This window comes from Prunus mume, linkage group LG3, assembly GCF_029339155.1.
Source record: "Prunus mume cultivar Tortuosa linkage group LG3, ASM2933915v1, whole genome shotgun sequence".
Classification (NCBI taxonomy): Eukaryota; Viridiplantae; Streptophyta; class Magnoliopsida; order Rosales; family Rosaceae; genus Prunus; species Prunus mume.
In genome coordinates, this window is record NC_142700.1 from 1,066,099 (window position 1) to 1,085,151 (window position 19,053).

The 19,053-nt window shown below is 37.3% G+C and overlaps 3 protein-coding genes across 4 annotated transcripts; 1 reads left to right on the top strand and 2 right to left on the bottom strand.

Annotated features, from left to right (window-relative positions):
• Positions 1-9,351: 9,351 nt before the first annotated feature.
• LOC148918366 (uncharacterized) lies at positions 9,352-9,758 on the bottom strand. Its single transcript, XM_089047809.1, has 2 exons — positions 9,592-9,758; positions 9,352-9,493 (listed from the first exon to the last, which is right to left on the bottom strand). The coding sequence occupies exons 1-2, from the start codon at positions 9,756-9,758 to the stop codon at positions 9,352-9,354; spliced, it is 309 nt and encodes a 102-aa protein (XP_088903935.1).
• On the top strand, positions 9,639-11,599 carry GLX1 (glyoxalase/bleomycin resistance protein/dioxygenase superfamily protein). The gene is made up of 6 exons (XM_089047808.1): positions 9,639-9,779; positions 9,888-10,099; positions 10,365-10,412; positions 10,522-10,629; positions 10,749-10,901; positions 11,321-11,599. Exons 2-6 carry the CDS (start codon positions 10,052-10,054, stop codon positions 11,360-11,362), a joined length of 399 nt encoding a protein of 132 aa, XP_088903934.1. The 5' UTR covers positions 9,639-9,779; positions 9,888-10,051; the 3' UTR covers positions 11,363-11,599.
• Positions 11,600-12,100: 501 nt separating this feature from the next.
• ADT1 (arogenate dehydratase 1) lies at positions 12,101-17,548 on the bottom strand. 2 transcript variants are annotated; one of them, XR_016124998.1, is made up of 11 exons: positions 16,834-17,546; positions 15,409-15,473; positions 15,230-15,322; positions 14,941-15,141; positions 14,264-14,344; positions 14,076-14,171; positions 13,547-13,624; positions 13,349-13,438; positions 13,169-13,243; positions 12,805-12,886; positions 12,101-12,582 (listed from the first exon to the last, which is right to left on the bottom strand). XR_016124998.1 is itself a non-coding variant. In XM_008226620.3 (11 exons), the coding sequence occupies exons 1-11, from the start codon at positions 17,108-17,110 to the stop codon at positions 12,526-12,528; spliced, it is 1,188 nt and encodes a 395-aa protein (XP_008224842.1). In that variant the 5' UTR covers positions 17,111-17,548; the 3' UTR covers positions 12,101-12,525. The 2 variants fall into 2 exon arrangements, 1 of the variants encoding a protein (XP_008224842.1); XM_008226620.3 differs by having other exon boundaries at positions 13,176-13,243; positions 16,834-17,548.
• Positions 17,549-19,053: the final 1,505 nt, after the last annotated feature.

Genomic DNA, 19,053 nt, shown 5'->3' on the forward strand with positions numbered 1-19,053 from the left:
ACCACTCAACTAGAATTAAGGTCCTGTGGCCATTTACAGAGAAAACGAATGCCATTTGATGCTAACTCCAAAATGGCATCAACTCTAGAGAGAAAAAAAATAGTATAGCCGCGCGGTTTTTTTTTTTAATAAGAAAAAAAACCACCTAGCCTGCATAGGCGCCTGATTTTTCAAAAACTTGAATGGCTTTTTTTTTTTTCCTTCCGATTTATTTTTTCCTGGCGAGTCTAGCATCTCTGCAAATACATTTTTGTCAATTCCCAGTAATGTAATCTGGGTGAAATGCAGCTTTTGGATCCATAAGATGGGTAAGAAGAGTAAATCAAAAACTCCCAGAGAGATGCAAGATAATACAGTTGCTGTAGAAGAGGAAAAACACTCATATTCGGCCAAGGAATTACTGAATCATTGGTTGAGATTCAGTTCAGGTTTACCATGCATATATTGGTTTTAATTTATGTTCCAATTACTAGTCATATGAAGCCCATCTGATCCTACTTTCTGCCACAGGAACACTTGGAGAGCAATGAGGGTGATCTTGAGCTACTTGTTTACATTCCGTGAGTATCCACTTTTGTTGTTTTATGTGTTATCTTCAGGACATGAGCTAAAGAATGCATGAACATGAAATGGATGGGGACAGGGAAATCCATTGGTTGAGTACTTGTACCCATTTTTCCATATTTTCATTCAATTTCAATGCTAACATGTCTTGTTAGATCTCCATAGTCCGATCTGTATGAGTTTGAGTATGGGATTCAACCTTAGTAGCATCTTCTGGTTCACCTAAAGCAAACATAACACTTAATTTGTGTGTCATTTATAATTATCCTCATCTGCTATATCTGATGTTAAACATAGCTGTACTCATTTCTGAAACATTTGTGTTGCATCTTGAGAAATTTTATTAAAACCTACCATTCTAAGACCAAGTTAGCTCTGATTAAGTTATATTTTGTTCATTTATTTCTGATAGATTTACATCAGATGTCAAGATCAATAGTTGGTGCTGATGGAACAAGTCCTTCCAAGATGAGGGCGTAAGTTCGAACTTTAATATTTTCTTTCAGCTCCTTCATTTTAGGACCTACCTGATTGGAACAATGAGATTGTCTGTGTTCATGAGTTTATTTCAGTGGCATAGTTCTTGAAGGAGGTATGCATACATCTGTTAAAGACATATAGAGAAGCATTTTGTATTTGATACAGCACATAGGATTTTAGGACATGGCATGCTTTTGCATGCTTTCAAATTTTCTTTGTGTTTATTTTTTAAAGCAATCTGTATTCTGTGTGTTTGTTGTAGTTGTGGTGCATGAAGAAACATAGCCCATATTCAGGGACTATGTTAGACGCATTCTCTGTATAATTATTCAAAGCTACATACAATACACCTCACTTAATACTCCTAAGAACAATGATAACTGAATCCCCATGGAGAAACATCTTGCTGATGATAATCTATCCTTCCTTGTTAAGGGGTTGAGCCTTTTTTCTTGCCGTTTCCAGTCTTTGGAACCTGCACTGCACACACACACACACACACACACACACACACACACACAAAAAGATCACACAAATATCACGAGAAAAAAGAACTTTGATGATTGATGAAGATCTACCAACCAACATAAAAGAAGACAGAACCGAATAGTGGAACAAAACACAAGAGAGAAAAATAAAAGGGGTTTAAGAATGAGGAGTAATCGGGGGCCCATCTCTTCTTTTGGTTTTTTTTTTTCCCTCAACATATAAATGCAATTTTCCTGCTCAAACCCTAACTCTAACAAGAGCCGTCTTCCAGCCCCTCTCTCTCGGTCAGACTTCTTCTTCAATCCTCATCTCTCTGTCTCTCGCTCATAGCACCATCGTGATCTCTTCCCTGACCTTGGAGATTCCAAAATGGCCTTCTTTTTTTTCTATGCGCAGCGCCCGCCTAGCCCGCCTAGCGAGCCTAGCCCCAGCCTAGCCCTCCTAGAGCCCGCCTAGCTAGCCTAGCCCCAACCTAGCCCGCCTAGCCCCCGCCCAGAACATAGAGATCTTGGCCACCATCTGCATATACCCTCATGTCGCCCGCCTAGACCGCCTAGCGACCCTAGCCCCAGCCTAGCCCGCCTAGAACATAGAGATCTTGGCCACCATCTGTATTCTGTGTGTTGGTTGTAGTTGTGGTGCTTGAAGTTGCCCAAAATATTGCAGAGTTAAACCAAGAAACTACCCTCGATAAGCATTAAGTTTAGTTTTATCACTACATATTGACTTTTGTAATCTAAGCTCTATGTGGGGTTTCTTATCGTTCATTCATATTCTTTTGATATTTGCACTTGTGGTAGTTTCGAAGACCTTTACAACAGCCGAAACTATGTTGAATGCTCGAACCCTCAGGGAATGGATTTCATCTTCTCTCAGGTTAGTGCAGTGCCAACACTTCTTCAAGTATATGAACAGGTTGTTTCCGTTCAGGATTTGCTTGGGTTAGTGTAAACAAACGTGAATGAGCTTGGGAGTGGGTGGAATGAATCATATTTGGAATAGCTTAGTAATTTTATAATTGAATAAATTTAGTAATCAAGATGGTATGATGGAGTGAAGGTTATTATGTCTTTGTAGTTAAGCATATACAGTTGAAATATTAATTGAAATACTCGATTTACATAGTATAGCCGGTCGGCTATACTTTGAAAATTTATTGAAATACTCTATTTACATAGTATAGCCGGTCGGCTATACTTTGAAAATTTGTTGAAATACTCTATTTACAGCGTATAGCCGCGCGGCTATACGCTCAAATTTCTATTTACCGTATAGCCGAGCTATACGCTTGAAATTTCTATTTAGAGAGTATCGCCCAGCTGCTGTACTACATAAAATTTCTATTTATCAAGAATTGCCGCTCGACTATACTATTGAAATATTTTATTTGTAGAGTATAGCCCTACAGCTATACTGTTGAAATATTCTATCCTTTAAAGATAATTCCACATTGCACCAACAATAAAAATATGAATTTATATTTGCCGGATTAGACCTCTCCCGACAAAATTTCTTTGGAAGAGGTTTATTTTAAAAATAAATAATATACTTAGCATCTTTAAGTCAATTGATTTTTTTTTTTTTGGTTAAAAAAAAACTTTCTTTTTATTAATTAAATCATATCTTACTTAGCCTTATTTAATCACTTTCATTAGTAATTATATTTTAATTATTATTTCTTTAGTGAATAATTAGTATTAATTATTTTAATTAACTTTACAAATTATATTACTTAATAAATAGTATTTAATTTTTTAAAAAAAATTCTTTGATAAAATATTTAAATACTAATTATTCACTAGGTGAATAATAATTAAAACATAACTACTAATTAAAGTAGTTAAAGGTGGTCCCAAATACTGAGTTCTGGTATCTCGGATGCATTCCATGCTTGGTGATGTCAAATTGATGAGTGAAAAAGAGCGCATGAAAATTGAAAACTAAAACCACTTTCAAATTGTTTTAAAAAATAAGGGTAATTTTGATAACTTGATTTCACTTTTTTGAAAACGGAAAACAAAATATGTTACCAAATATCTTTTCTTTTTCAAAAGTATGAGTTTCAAAAATAGTGAAAATGAAATGGTTATCAAACAAACCTTGAGATTGTCTTTATATATATATAAATCTTAATTTTTGTCCATTTGCTGTTGGGGAGTTTATTTATGTACTTACCCATTTATGTAGTCCTACACACCCATTTATTTAGTCCTATTGAAATTGAGATTTATTTAATATTTTATCTCTTTTAAGGTTAACACATCTTTTTACTTATTCATAAATACCTCCATTTGAAAGAAACAAATTTTAGTATTAGATGTAAAATTCAATCTGACGTCACAACTCTCATAAATAGCACGTCCACCACTCATTCTTTGACTATAACCTTGAAGTTCGCTTATTGCAACGTGAAGGCACTTCTTGCAATCTTCATGTGACAAGTCTCTAGTACACTCGACAAAACTATAAAGATCAATCCTTTTTGTCCTTTTATTCCTCTTTGTCACCTGAATGCTTCCAGTAGCATACAAATTGTCCGGAAACAATTTCAGAAGTTAATCAATTTAACAAATGATCTAGTGCCATTGGAAATTACTTGGAATTAGGAACAGATCATTGAGGATTTTTCCCATACACCCTGTTATCCTTGTCGATTATACCAAAGAATTTTGTGTCTTAATATTTTAGGATGCAACCAACCATCCATATTATAGCTTCTCGACTAAGACGACAACGCTCGCCAAGATTTTGGCTTGCTGTATTGAGACACCTTTTGCATGATGCAGAGCGCTCGTGATTCAGACTAAAGTCCCAACATTAGCTAGCCCATATATAGAACTATTTTTTGTTGTTAAAGATTTAGATTTGTCACCAACGATTTCACTTCGATACCCAGAATATGGAATTTCTTCAGATAATCTTTGTGTCAATAATGTAATTAAGTTTTTCTCAAAATTCCCATTGGGTAGAAATTCTACCTTATTGAAACAACTATGCCCCAAAACAAGAGGTCCGATACAAGACTCAACAGAATCACTGGGTTTGAGTAAAGACTCAACAAGAGGTCCGATACATGAGGTATTCAATATGTTGAACTAAAGTACAATTTATGTTGTAGACAAGCACATATATAGAATATAAGTAGAAGCTAGTGTTAATTTTTTCTCGTTGACTATAACATATTTGTTGTATATTAATTAAAGATTAATTTGGCCAATTTGTTTCATGAAGGGCTGCTTCATATATATATATATATATATATATGTACAAGATATCAAATTTAAATTATTTTTGTTCTTAAAAAAGCTATATGATCTTTTGTATAGTTAATGGGAGAATGTATTGTCATTGTTCCTTTCAAAAGAAAGTATATAATTTCAGTTATAATAGTAAGAAAGATACATTTCCTAGAAAGTATATCATCAGTTACGTGGTGATATCTAACCACTCTATAATTTCTCCATGTCTTGCACAAGGTAAATTAAGATTACCACTTATATATGGTGAAGTGCAAGTACCATCAATTGAATTCATGAAGAGATTCAAACGAGTTAAGTTTTGTTCAAGAGCTATACAACTAAAAAGTGCATTCAATACAAGTAAACTGAAATTCACAAACAAATCCAAAGAAATATACACCACTTGAAAGTTGCTTTAATTTAAAAAAGTGCATATAAAAGCTCCCAACTTCAGTGCATATAAATCTTCAGCATGAACTCTACTTGTACAAGTCTATTGGAATTGTCAAAGCTACATACAATACACCTCACTTAATACTCCTAAGAACAATGATAACTGAATCCCCATGAAGAAACATCTTGCTGATGATAAAATATCCTTCCTTGTTAACGGGTTGAGCCCTTTTTCTTGCCTTTTCCAGTCTTTGGCACCTGCACTGCATACACGAGAGAGAAAATAAAAGGGGTTTCAGAATGAGGAGTAATCGGGGGCCCATCTCTTCCTTTGTTTTTTTTTTTTTCTTCAACATATAAATGCAATTTTCCTTCTCAAACCCTAACTCTAACAAGAGCCGTCTTCCAGCCCCTCTTCTCAGATTTCTTCTTCAATCCTCATCTCTCTGTCTCTCGCTCATAGCACCATCGTGATCTCTTCCCTGACCTTGGAGATTCCAAAATGGTGTTTTTGTTTTCTATGCGCAGCGCCCGCCTAGAGCCCACCTAGCCCGCCTAGCCCGCCTAGCGAGCCTAGCCCCAGCCTAGCCCCCGCCCAGAACATAGAGATCTTGGCCACCATCTGCATATACCCTCATGTCGCCTTTTTTCTATGCGCAGCCCGCCTAGAGCCCACCTAGCCCGCCTAGCGAGCCTAGCCCCAGCCTAGCCCCCGCCCAGAACATAGAGATCTTGGCCACCATCTGCATATACCCTCATGTCGCCCGCCTAGACCGCCTAGAGGCCGCCTAGCCACCGCCTATACCGCCTAGCGAGCCTAGCCCCAGCCTAGCCAGCCTAGCGACCGCCTAGACCGCCTAGCGAGCCTAGCCCCAGCCGCCTAGCCCGCCTAGAACATTGAGATCTTGGCCACCATCTGCATATACCCTCATGTCCCAAACGAAAATCTCCGGGAAGCCATGGTGATCTAGTTTGATAGAAAAGCCCCCTGTTGATGGGTCCTCTGATCTTTTCCACGAGGTCAAGTACCTGTTTAAACATGTGCTCAACTTCCATCCGAGCTACATAGCTGGAAGCAGAATGTGTGTGGGATAATCAAAGCTCTGCCAGAAAAATGATTGGCTGTTTTCGGTTCCTTCTTTGATCACAAGATTGCCTATATCCAAAAGCAGGACATTTGGTCTCAAAACTTGGGTGTGATTGGAGGACCAAGTGACATTTCCAGATGGATCAAGAAGGACAATGTTTCCACGTTCACCAGTCATCAAAAGAGCTCCTGATGAATTTGAAAGTGGGGTGTCTATGTTGGTCACCCAAACAACTGTTCTGTTTGGACATTTTTGTACCATATACATGCCCAAGTACCAGCCTGAAATATTGCTGCCATAAACTAAGCAATCTCTGTGCCTAGTCCTAGACTTTGCAGTTCCAGTTGCAGGACCACCTCTATTCATGACTCCATCGCTTATGCTGCTGGTGAAGATGAAGGGGAATCGCCAACTATACAAGAAGAAGAAGAAGACGACGACGGAGATGATGGACAACAGGAAGAACATAAAAATGGGACTCTGTTGCAGGCAGAAGAAATACCTCAAGCTTTTAGCGCAGAAGAAAAAGGAGGAGGAAGTGAATCTTTGATAAAGCTACGAGAAGAAGAGATGGACACACCAGAGCTGGAAACAAATCATGTTAATGACTACTTAGCCACTACCAGTACAGAACAGATGAACTCAATAAAAAATTCAAAAAATTTATAAGAAAAAAGAAGGAAGAAATCAGGATTGAAGCTCAACAGCAACCCATTGCCGTTTAACCATTCAGCGAGAAGATGTGCCACTGCACATACATAAAACATATACAGTTCAGCTTGTTTAAGCGAGTATCGTACAGCCGCGCGGCTATACCTTTAAAATCTTAATAGTGTATAGCCGTGCGGCTATACTCTTTAAATCAACATTAAAAATATGAATTTCTCTGTAGCAAAGCTGAGCCTTGAGATAATGAATCAATTAGACACGGTATGTATTTCTAGCTTTGTTCCTTGTTTGTGTGTTGAATGTATATGAGAAGTGATACAAAGAGATTGCTTATCTTTCAAAGTTCCCTTTGTCATATTTCCTTATATATATCCAAATATTTAAACATTATAGCCATGCGGCTATACGATTTAAACATATTATGTTTTAATTATTATATAATATTGAAAGAAGAAAAAATCCACAAAAAAATTCATTATTATTTATTAAGTCATTTATGAAATCGGTAAAATATTTAAATATTCACTAATGGTGCGTTTCTGTCTGTCTGCAAATGAGGACAAGACGTGAGTGCCAAATAATTGCCAACAGTTCCAGTACAAATTATGAAAATACTTCTTCAATCAACCAAGGCCTTCATTGAAACACCAAATAGATATGATAGGATGTAGGGTCCAATTCTCCAAGACAAACAGTAATACTAATATTAGTTGGGTTTGGTCCAGCACCTCTTGGCTCTCTTGGAATGATGGAGAGTTCGGTTAAACTTGAATTGGAATTTGGAATTTGGAATTGGATTGAGGAGGACATGAGATGACCCCATGATCCAAATCACCGCTTTCTATAAGCAACTTAACTTGAAAAACTTGCAAAATACAAATACATATTACTACTCACAAACTTAACTTGAAAAACTCAATCTTCGTCATCTTAAAATTGCAGCATTTGATTGATATTAGGAACACTCTAGAGTCTAGACCCCCCATCAATTGAGTAGTTATCAGCTGAGCTAGCAACATTAGTTATAGTGCCTCTTTCACTCCGTGCACCGCGTCGGCGATCAAGTATAGAGAGACTCTGGGGATCCTTTCAAATGCTTTAGTAGCTGCTGGTTGACAATGAGGATTTTCTCAAGGAATTGCAAAGCAGCAAGAAAGAATAACAGCATCAACCTCCGGCATTGCCTACTGTTGCGTTGTTCGTCTATATTATTATTAATAGGACATGCTACTTTGTCTATCTGTTAATCTAGGGTGGGCTGTTTAACGGACGTTCACATCATTAACTTCTCCAGATCGACCTTGGTTTTTTTAGTGCTTAGCGAAAAGAACATTACCCTATCATCACTTATGATTTTGTTTTTTTCTTCTTTTCCTCCACTGACAAAAGAGTGAACTTGAAAGCAATCCTTCTTTCGACCAAAAGTACTAAGATGTCCACGTGCACAAAAATATGTCCACAAATGATTCGCGGCTGCCCATATGTTGCCAACAGCCTCCAAAAAGTGTCTCATTGCGAACCACAACTTTTATAGCTTTGTTTGTGACACAGCGCCCTCAATCTTTTAAAAGTTGCACACATGATGTGGTCCATTTAGGGGTGACAATGCCGAGTATGACAATACCATCTTCGTTTTCATTTTTATCTTCTGCTTCTGCTTGGTCTAAGCTTTTATTTTGAGAAGAATTATTAAAAAATATTTATCATACATTATAACACTTGTGTTTCAGATTAAATTACTATTATACTCAATTACATTTGATTGAAGAATAAAATTCAACTCAACTACATGGTTATATTTTATTAAATAATTTTGTTAGTCCCAAGATAGACTTAATAATAACATCTCAATCCAAGCATAACCGATGATTTATAAAATTTGAGAATCCTTGTATCCGCCCCCAATTTTCTCTCGAACTCTCACCTTCTTAAAATGGGGACTCGACCAGGCAAGAATTTCTCCCATCCCAAATTGATATTAAGAACACTCTAGACCTCCCATCAATTCACATACATACCGTACGATCTGATCAACATAACCTATGGTCCTTATGGAATATCCTAGAAAGGTAAAGTTTCAAACTTTAATTGATTTATCCAAAGGGGCAATAGCTGTTTTGTTCTAGTACTCTGTATTGTGCCCTAAAACAAGGCCCGAAACAAAAACGGGCGCGTAACGAACGAAAAAACATTACTTCAATCCCAACGAGTTGCCACGCAGCATCTTCAATGTCCGTTGAAGACATACAGAGACAACCAGGTGTCAAATCCTCGGATAAAATGTCCTTATCCGACGAGCTAAAGTAACAGTGATATTGATTTCACGAGTAACAGGCATCTCTGATTGGTCAAGCTGTTGGTTTGAATTTGAGAAATAATATAAATACAGCTCCAGGGAAATCTTTAGGGCACGAGCACACTGTGAGTCACTACACTCGATACTCGAAAATGTCTGAGGCAGAGGCAAAATCAGCTGCCCAAGCGCTGAGCTTTTGGAATGGCCGAAGAAGGACAACCGTCGCCTCCTTCACGCCGTGTACCGCGTCGGCGATCTCGATCGCACGATCAAGTACGCTTCTTTACGACATTGTTCATACTGATCTGTGATCACTGATCAATTTCCATGGTTTTCAATTTTAATTTTTTGATTTTTGGAAAAAAATTCAGGTTTTACACAGAGGCTCTGGGGATGAAGCTGTTGAGGAAGAGGGATATTCCTGAAGAGAAATACTCGAATGCATTTCTGGGATTTGGGCCTGAAGAGTCTCACTTCGTGGTCGAGTTGACCTACAATTATGGAGTGTCTTCTTATGATATCGGGACTGGTTTTGGACATTTCGCCATTGCTACTCCCGATGTAAGTTTTCAGAGGAATTGGGTTTTGGGTGCTGGGAATTGGGAATTGGGATTTTGTTCTTCTTGTTGTTTCTGAATTTTCATAATGGGTGGGTGGAATTGTTTGTAGGTTAAAAAGCTGGTTGAAAGGTTCGTGCCAAGGGTGGTAATGTGACGAGGGAACCTGGTCCTGTGAAAGGTGGGACCAGCATCATTGCCTTTGTGAAGGACCCAGATGGTTACACATTTGAGATCATTCAGCGACCTTCCACCCCTGAGCCACTTTGTCAAGTAATGCTCCGCGTTGGTGATCTTGAACGCTCAATCAAGTTCTATGAAAAGGTAATTAATTTAGCCCCCACTATAGGAAATTAGGAATACAAAAATGTCAACTTGATCTGTGTTATCAAGGAATTTTACCATTAGCCATGTTTTATGTGGCAATTTCAGTAGGGTTGGTAGACACTAGGATTTTAAGTCTCCTATTACATTATATTAGCATGGAAAGGCTTCAGCTTTGTCCTTGTTTGAAACCAAGTGATTGTGTTCATCAAATCCATTGTCATGATCTGTTTCTTAATCTTGTCCTACTTCTTGGCTTTTGCAGGCTTTGGGCTTGAAGCTATTGAGGACGATTGAGAGGCCTGAATACAAGGTGATTAATCCTCTTCTCACTAAGCATTATGATTATGTTAGCAGCATGTATATGAGTGGGCCTTATTGAATCTTTCCCATTTTCTCTTGTTGCATACTTTTGTTTGCAGTACAACATAGCCATCCTGGGATATGCAGAGGAAGACCAGACAACCATTTTGGAGTTGACTTATAACTATGGTGTGACTGAATACACCAAAGGAAACGCATATGCGCAGGTTATTTAATATGTTTATTTGTCCTCCTCTCTTTTAGAATCTTTTGCAACTTCAATTTTTTACTCTACGAAGCTGTTAATTCTGATTCCACGTTCCCGATCCTTTATCGTCCACTTCAGATTGCTATTGGTACTGATGATGTCTACAAAAGTGCCGAGGTTGTCAACTTGGTTACACAAGAACTTGGAGGAAAGATAACCAGGCAACCTGGACCAATTCCCGGACTCAACACCAAGATCACTTCTTTTCTGGATCCAGATGGCTGGAAAACTGTGAGTCTTGTTCGCTATTTGGCGCTTAACTTTCTCTCAGAAATAGTTTGATTTTGTAGGTGCTGTCTAAATTGCATCCACCATTGTCTTATTAGTAACATCTCATATAACGTAGTCACATAAGGAACACCGAAGTGCAAAGATGACAGAGAACATAATTAATATGTCAGATCCTCTGTTATTTTTTAGGGTTTTTTTATGGCATCTGTTTGGCCCTTTATAGATAAAAAAACTACAATGTCAATTTATGTATTCTTTTGGGGAGAGGAGTCATATGTAACTGAGCCGTAGCTGAAAATATTAAAGCCCCAGCATCTTTTGAAGTGCACTAGCAGTTATTATTTATCAATCATCACATAATGTCTCCTTCTTCCGCCAATATATCTAACATGTTGTGGTTTTGACTTTCGTCCGCGTAGGTGCTGGTTGACAATGAGGATTTTCTCAAGGAACTGCAGTAAGCAAGAATATAACCGCATGAAGTCAAAGTATCTGTGGATAGTCCATGTCATATGAATAAGATATTCCACATGCTGTATTAGCAACCAGGCATTGCCTGTTTCAGTATGGTTGTGCATGTTACTTGGTTTGTCTATTTTAATAGGACGTGGTACTTTGTTTGTCTATTTTAATAGGACATGGTACTTCGACTATCTGTTTTAATATGGTTGTCAAAGTTAAATCTATGTCTGTTTTAACGTGGTTGTACTATGGTAATGGTAGTAACCGAGGTTGACATCATTGTGAAAATTTTATGATTGTGTCGGTTTAGTAAAGTGATTTTGGAGTACTAGCAGAGGCCAAAAGTTATTTAAGCTAAATCGCCCTCCTCCTCATGAACATGAAGTCATGAACTAAATAAATATTATTTGATGGCGATGCAAGTAAGTTTGTATAAAAGTAAACATTATGAAGCAGGAGAATGCCCGCAAATCCTTGGAGTCAAGAAAGTCATTTTTGGGATGCTCATTCATATCCTCGATTTATAAACCCCATGGGCTATTGCTCTTCTGATACGTCCATAAAGAAGGATCAATAAAATTTGTGTTCTCCCTTTTTTCGTTTCTTATAGTTTTGTTAAAATAACAAGATGGTAGTATTGAGTTAGAGAATTTAATTTAACTTTCGCTTTTTATTCACTACTGCAAAACTATGAAAGAATTACTAGTCAACAAAGCAGAAAGCATAGTAAACTGTCGTAGCACACAAATTTGAGTCTTTCATGTATCATGCCTATTGTTTACACATGTACTTGGTTTGGGTGGGGTGGGGAGGGGACCTAAAAAGCAGAACCGAAACTTTTATGCATGGCTACACCTACACACATCCATCAAGGTTAAGCTTGTGCCTCCCTCTGTTTATATCAACATATCATGACATTCCAGAAACAGTAAACACCCCCGTTTGGAGGATAAGAAAGAATGATAGAGAGTTCAAAATGAAAGAAACATGAAGCTTTGAGAGGAACTTTCTCCTCATTGGAAGAGCCTCATTGAGAGACAAAGGTATTCTTTTCCGGCTTCAGCGCCCACGATATCAGATATATACACATTGAAGCTTGATCTGTGTTGCATGGCTGGCAATACAAAAGAAATACTAAATTGCGCCCAAGAAACTATAACTTCTATGGAATTGTGTCCATTGGGTAGCTACCAAGGACACGGAGAAATCTTGCAAATTCCTGCAAAAGAAAGTAGTAAGTTCTTCAATCCATTATACTTTATACTGTCTGGTGACCTTTCTTATTTTATTAGAGGTGAGGGGTGGGAAGGTTTGAGAGGAAGAGATTGTAATTTCTAGCATCAGTGTGTCACCATGTGGCAAAACCTCCAGTACAAAAAAAAGTTTCAGAAGCCGAAAAATAAAGAGCTTGATCTCGGTATCTAAATTACACAATACTGACCTGCAGATGTCCCAAAGCATATTGGGCACGGGGCTCTGCCATAGAAGCTTCAAAATCAATGTAAAAGAGGTAGTCGAAATACCTGCGAAACAGATCAATCAATTGTGTAGAATAGAATTTTTGTGGCATATCTACATTACCCAAATCTAGAGTCATCTCATTTTCTATAAGTACGTAGAATTAGTTTCACCAAATACTTAAGCAAAAATTTATTTACAAGTCATTTCTTTGACTTAATCTTACTGTTTGTGGTCAAATATACATTAAAAGAAAAAGATGTTAAAGTTTCTATGATACTGGCTTAGTTTATTGCGTGGATGTTTAAAAACTTATCATATTTTACATCTGATGCAAAAGAGTATACCACTCACTTGGCACTCCCTTCATTGGAATCATCTACAACCCTTAATGGACGTTGTCTCTGTGGGCGACTCTCTATCTGAAATTGCTCCAAAAGGAGAAGATATTGTCAAAGGTATTTATATAGTGGTGAAAATGAAATAGAAAAAAAGAAAAGAAAAAAGAAGTTATTATCTGAGGTTACCTTTGTCAAGTTAATTCCCCTAAGAGCAAACACTGCTAAGGCTTTGAATAGTACACCAGGACCTTCTTCAAGAGTGAAAACAACACTCGTCTATGAAGAAGATTTACAAATAAATATTCAGAATATTAATCAAATACAAAGATATGAAAAAATAAAAGCCAAAAACAAAACAAAACAAAACAAAGCAAAGATTTATACCTTATATGGCCTATCAGTCCCTGGAATTATTGGTTCTCTAGCAAGTATCAGAAAGCGAGTAATATTATCGTCATCATCCTGGCCAGCGCAAAGTGGGAGCAAATTAAATGAAGTGGCATCATTTGTAATCCACAACAGCTATTGTCTTAAGGAAAGAAAACAGAGGTGCAATAAAAGGTCTAAAAACTCCGAAGTATCCATCCAACAGTATTGCAGAGAGTGATGCAGCTTTGTAGTATGAGATCAGCCTTTGTTAGTAAATTGTAAATGCTCAAAGCAAGAAAATTTTGACGTGTGGAACTCCATGTCATGCTTGGAAGAAATTGCTTTACGGACACCCTACCAAACTAACTTCATGGCATGCTGAGACATTGGTGTAAGTACATCTTTTGCTTTCTTAAGAAGCAGAAAGTGAATTCTCAATCCATCCAGATGTGTACCATATCAATACAAAATTGATTGTTCGAACAGGGAAGGAGACTTAACAACATATTAAACCCAACAAGAATTTCTAAAAATCTAGTCATACTTGAATTTTTTCTGCAAGAATGTCAAGCCCATAGATTTTTGCAGCTCGAGCACTTGCAACCGCACCCGTATTTCTTAGGCCAGTTGAGGCCACCATCTGTACAGAATGTCCTAATCATTAGCATATAAACAGCCCTAATGCCTATCACAGTGTGCTTTGACAGAATACAGAAAACAAGTATTGGTGACCTGCGCAGCCAGAGCAGAGTCATCAGCATTGATTCTGACGATTCCCAAACTGCTTAGCGTCATCTCACATTGAGCAAGAGCCTGCAAGCGAAAATGTTCGCAACAAAACGTTTGAAGACCTAGGTCTTTCATTTCAAAGATTAGCTTATATATGCATGCATGTGTGCCATGTAAAAAACTAATTAGCTCCAGTCTAAAATTTTCTGCCCCAGTCAAACCAACAAGAAGGTGGCTAAAAAGTGCTAGGTCAAGGCCTATAACCCAGTTTGTTACAAGTTCCAAACCTAAGCAAGCAATTACAATGTGCTAGTACTATTTGGTAGTTGTTAAAAAAACTACTAGTAGAGGTTACAGGACAAGACAAGCCAATTATGGAGGAGCTCCAAAATTGAGCCTTTCCCAGTGAAATTCACTCTTGGAGCAAGCATGAAGGTTATTGTCAACTTTTAACATACTTACTGGTACCATCCATCCTAAATATTAGCTATCATTACAGATTTTTATTTTGGATGTGCTACAAAGCAATTAAGAACCTAAGATTACCTAACTGGGACAAAAAAATTATTGTTGCAAATGGGACAAAAAAATTATTGTTGCAAATGGTCAGACAAAATATTCATCAGCTTTCCTTATATGCAAATATAAAAATAAGAATAAAAAAGAAGTGCAAGACCAACCTGAGGATGGCTTAAAACCCGTTTTAGTTCCTCTTTTGTTACACCAGGTAATCCCAAAAGACAATGGTTCACTTGCAATTGTACCTCTCCAACTATGTGCAATCTATGGCGAAGGAGTAAGTCATAATTACGGTGGATGCTTCCACCAACAGAATTCTCAATGGGAAGAACTGCTTTATCCACTAACCAAAGTTCAACTGCCTGTTAAATGAAAAAATAAACTCAATCAAGGCACACAAACAGGAAAATATAATAAAAAGGGAAAATTCTTTAAAAAGATTATTCAAACCTTAAACGCAGCTTCAAACTGGTCACATGGGACGGTCTCACACTTCGGATAAGCTTTTAGTGCAGCGTCCTCACTATATGCCCCCGGTAATCCCTAAAACGGCAAATACAACTAACATAAGAACGAAAAGAAATCCATAACCACCAAAAGGAATGCAAGCAAATAATGAGAAGATCTACCTGGTAAGCAACTCTCACTTTTGAACCATCACTAGGAGAAGAAAGGTCATTTGCTGTCAATGGTTCTGCAATTAATTCATATTCAAGCTATGAGATGCAAGAAAGAAATAATTGTAAGAGAAAACTGAAACTAAAGGATCACTGGCATGAAGCAAAATTGTAGTGCATTAGACAACGACAAATATAAATATCGCTGAAAATGGTAAATAAACAATTGCATAGACAACTCATTCCCATAAATTAGAACAAAAAAATTCTTCTCAATAATTGGATGACCCCAAAATTAAAAAAATCTGATTGTTATACTGCATCTTGAATTCAACCTGTTGGATTGGTCCCACTTGAACATGGGTTAATAGATGTAATCCAAAGATGAAAATATCTGTCTACATACCTACATATCCATATATATTTCTGTTTTTTTAAGCCACCTATATCCGTAAGGGGATGGAAAAATATTACTGGTATCACAGCCGTCGGGATATTGATGGATTTTAGCATTAGTATGAATCGTCAAGATGTTTTTGCACATTCTAGTGGTGGAAATACATCTTAATTTCATTAATAAATTTATTGATATTTATGAAATTAAGATGTTTTTGCACATTCTATTCATCTTACATGAGTTTTTATTTTTATTTTTACAAAGTTCCTATTCATTTTGTTGTTTATGTAAAGTTTTCCCAAGTTCCCATCGATATCCGATATTTCCTTAAATATGAGATTACAAATACTGAAGTTTCGATCCATATGATATTTCCTTAAATATGAAATTATGAATATTGGTATTTTCACCAATATCAATACTTTCATAACCTGACTTGTGCTATACACCTGGGTCCTGTGTTTTTCTCAGAGAGCCTATTTGAGAGTCCTATCTTCCAGAGTAAAGAGATTTGGCTCTGAAAGAGTAAGGCACTTACTGTTACATTTTTAGATCAACCTTGTGATAGTGGAAATTCTCCAAGTCCTCAAGCTGTCCTGTCATTAATTTTTATGTATATAGTTCTTAATTTCATTGATTCAATCCCTAATCTATATGGTTCACGAAAAATTAGTTAAATGCACCCATGTTACTGCTGTCCAATCGGACAGGCGTCATGTATAGCACTAAAAGCAGAACAAAAATCTTCTTCATGATGCTTACCTCAGTAACAACGGCCATCTTAGAAAGTAAAGCCACTGAATTTACAAGGATGGTAGATATTCAAAAGCATAGTAAAGGAGCCAAATCATTCTACATTGCCCAACAACTAGTCATAAGCTAACTTTGTTCTTCAACTACCGGATTTCTATTGTTCATTCCCAACATAGGCTCATTGGATCGCAGTAGACCATTCTATGTATACATACAAGTCTCTAACTGACAATTTAACATAAAGGAATTGAGCAAAAAAAAAATTAAGAGCTTTTGAGTCAACTCACTAGGAAGAAGGTTCATATCCTTGTGAAATCCACTGGACTCATTGTCCTCAATCCGTTGAATTGCCCCTGAAGACTCGGCTCCGGTCAAGTTTGGCTTTTCATCTTCAACCGGAGTGATAGCTCTCTGAGCCGAAGCAACACCCAAACAACAACATTCCCATTTGCGGAAACTCAAATTGAAAGCCAACCCAGAACGAGTTGAGCCCAAATCTGAGATGCCTGGATGAGAACAAGGCGTTTTAGCATAACTCCAAGTGGGTGCACCCTTGACAGCCATGAATAAGCTCAATTTCACTGAACCCAGAATAATCCAAAAACCCAAAAGAGAGTCTCAGGCAAATCCAGGCTCATGTGAGAGGATGTAGTTGGTGAAGGGTTTGTTGGATGAAACCCAGTAGCACATTGTCAAATTGGACGAAAATGGTGGCTGGCCTTGGACCCACAAAATTGTATAGTCTTTGTATGTGTGATACAATGTAAGGTATAGTCAGTGGGTGAAAAAAATTGTAAGAAAATTCTGTGGGTGTTGAAAAGTATAGAACTTTGAGAGAGAGAGAGAGAGAGAGAGAGAGAGAGAGAGAGAGACCGACAAGTCGAAGTGATTAGAGGAAAGGAGTTTTAAAGAGGTAGGTGAGCAGAATGTTGTTAGCTACACCTCACACGTTGTTGCCTCAGCCTCGGGTAAAATAGAAAGAAACAAAATTGGCAAAGCTATAGAGAATTGAAGCTGAGTATATTTACTGATATAGGAAGAAAGTTTTAATATTTGAATAAAAGTATTTATGAAAGGATCTGGCTTTTAGAGAGAGCGAGAGATAGAGATTTGTGGGGCTAAACTCACTGCTTCTTGTGAGTTGCATCCAATCATATAAGATGCTGCTGGATGTAGAAGTGGAACCTAACATTTTGGTGAGGAAAGGTAGAGTCGACTTTACTTGCCAGATTTTTCATTTCATGGAAATATATGTTTTTGCTGTTAACATGTTAACTTTTGTCTACAATTCATAACACTTCAAGTGAAGTGTCTTACAGTTTATTACCACTTTCAAGATGTGAGTCACCATCTGCCATAGACACTGGTCAAATACTCCCACAGCAATGGGGCGATGCCCTTGGAGTTTTGTGTTGCCCCGGCGTCAAGAATGGGACATTGCCCCTAAAATCTTCAATCTGAGAACTAATGTGAGCAAAGATGTAGAATGTACGAGTATGTATTTTACTCTTGAAGTTAATAAATTATAACTAAATTTCGCGAAGAGAGAGACAAACTACGAGAGTTAAATCTATATAATATAAAAAAACCTCTATATTTTATATAAGTATTTTATTTATCATTGAAATTATTAAATAAGGATTAAAGTCTAATAAGAAAACGTCAAGAGTTAAACTTCTATAATTAAATGAGAATTAAATTCCGATAAAAGAATGTCAAGAGTTAAAATTCTATAATAGAGTAATTATTTTACCGTTAAAACTATGAATCAATTTCGTCAGAAGGAGGAGCATTTAGTTAGAGATTTTTTTTGTTTTTTGTTTTTGTCGTTACTTTTTATTTTTGCCTTCTTCTTCAAGCTTTCTAAATATGGCATTTTGTTGTGGATGAGACAAAAAAGGCTGCTATCTCAGAACTAGAAGGTCCTCCTGAGTCCTGACTCATGTACTATATTTCTTGGTTTATAGCAGCAGGGCAACTAGGTTCTCTGCACTTCACGCTTGCTTGGTTTGCCCAACAAGTAAATAGGGAAAAGATTTTTTGACACAAACGGCTCATTTACCATTCAAATGCGGCCATCTTTATGGTTTTCTCTTTTTGTCTTTTGGACTCTACATGGCCTTGTCTTACCAACTGAGCCCACTGATCCTAGCTTTCAAGGACGAATAACCCTATGAAAGAGTCCAAACATCATCGTCACAAAAAACCAGCCCAATCAACGATCAAGTGCTTCTACAGCCCATTATCTATTTACGGGTCATCTACGCTTTCTGACCAAGTAAAAGTGCCATATTGCACTAAAGTCGGGGCAGTCTGAGACAAACACAAACAATGATAGGGTAGCGGGCCAGGCTTGTCCTGGCAGGCCGTGGGTCCCATGAGACTGGGCCAGCCCGCAGGCCAAATCAACCTGATCTCTAGTCTGGATTTGCTGACATCAGTGATGATGTCAGCAACAAAATAAAAAATAAAAAAATCTTTAAAAAATGCTAAAATTTCAGATTTTA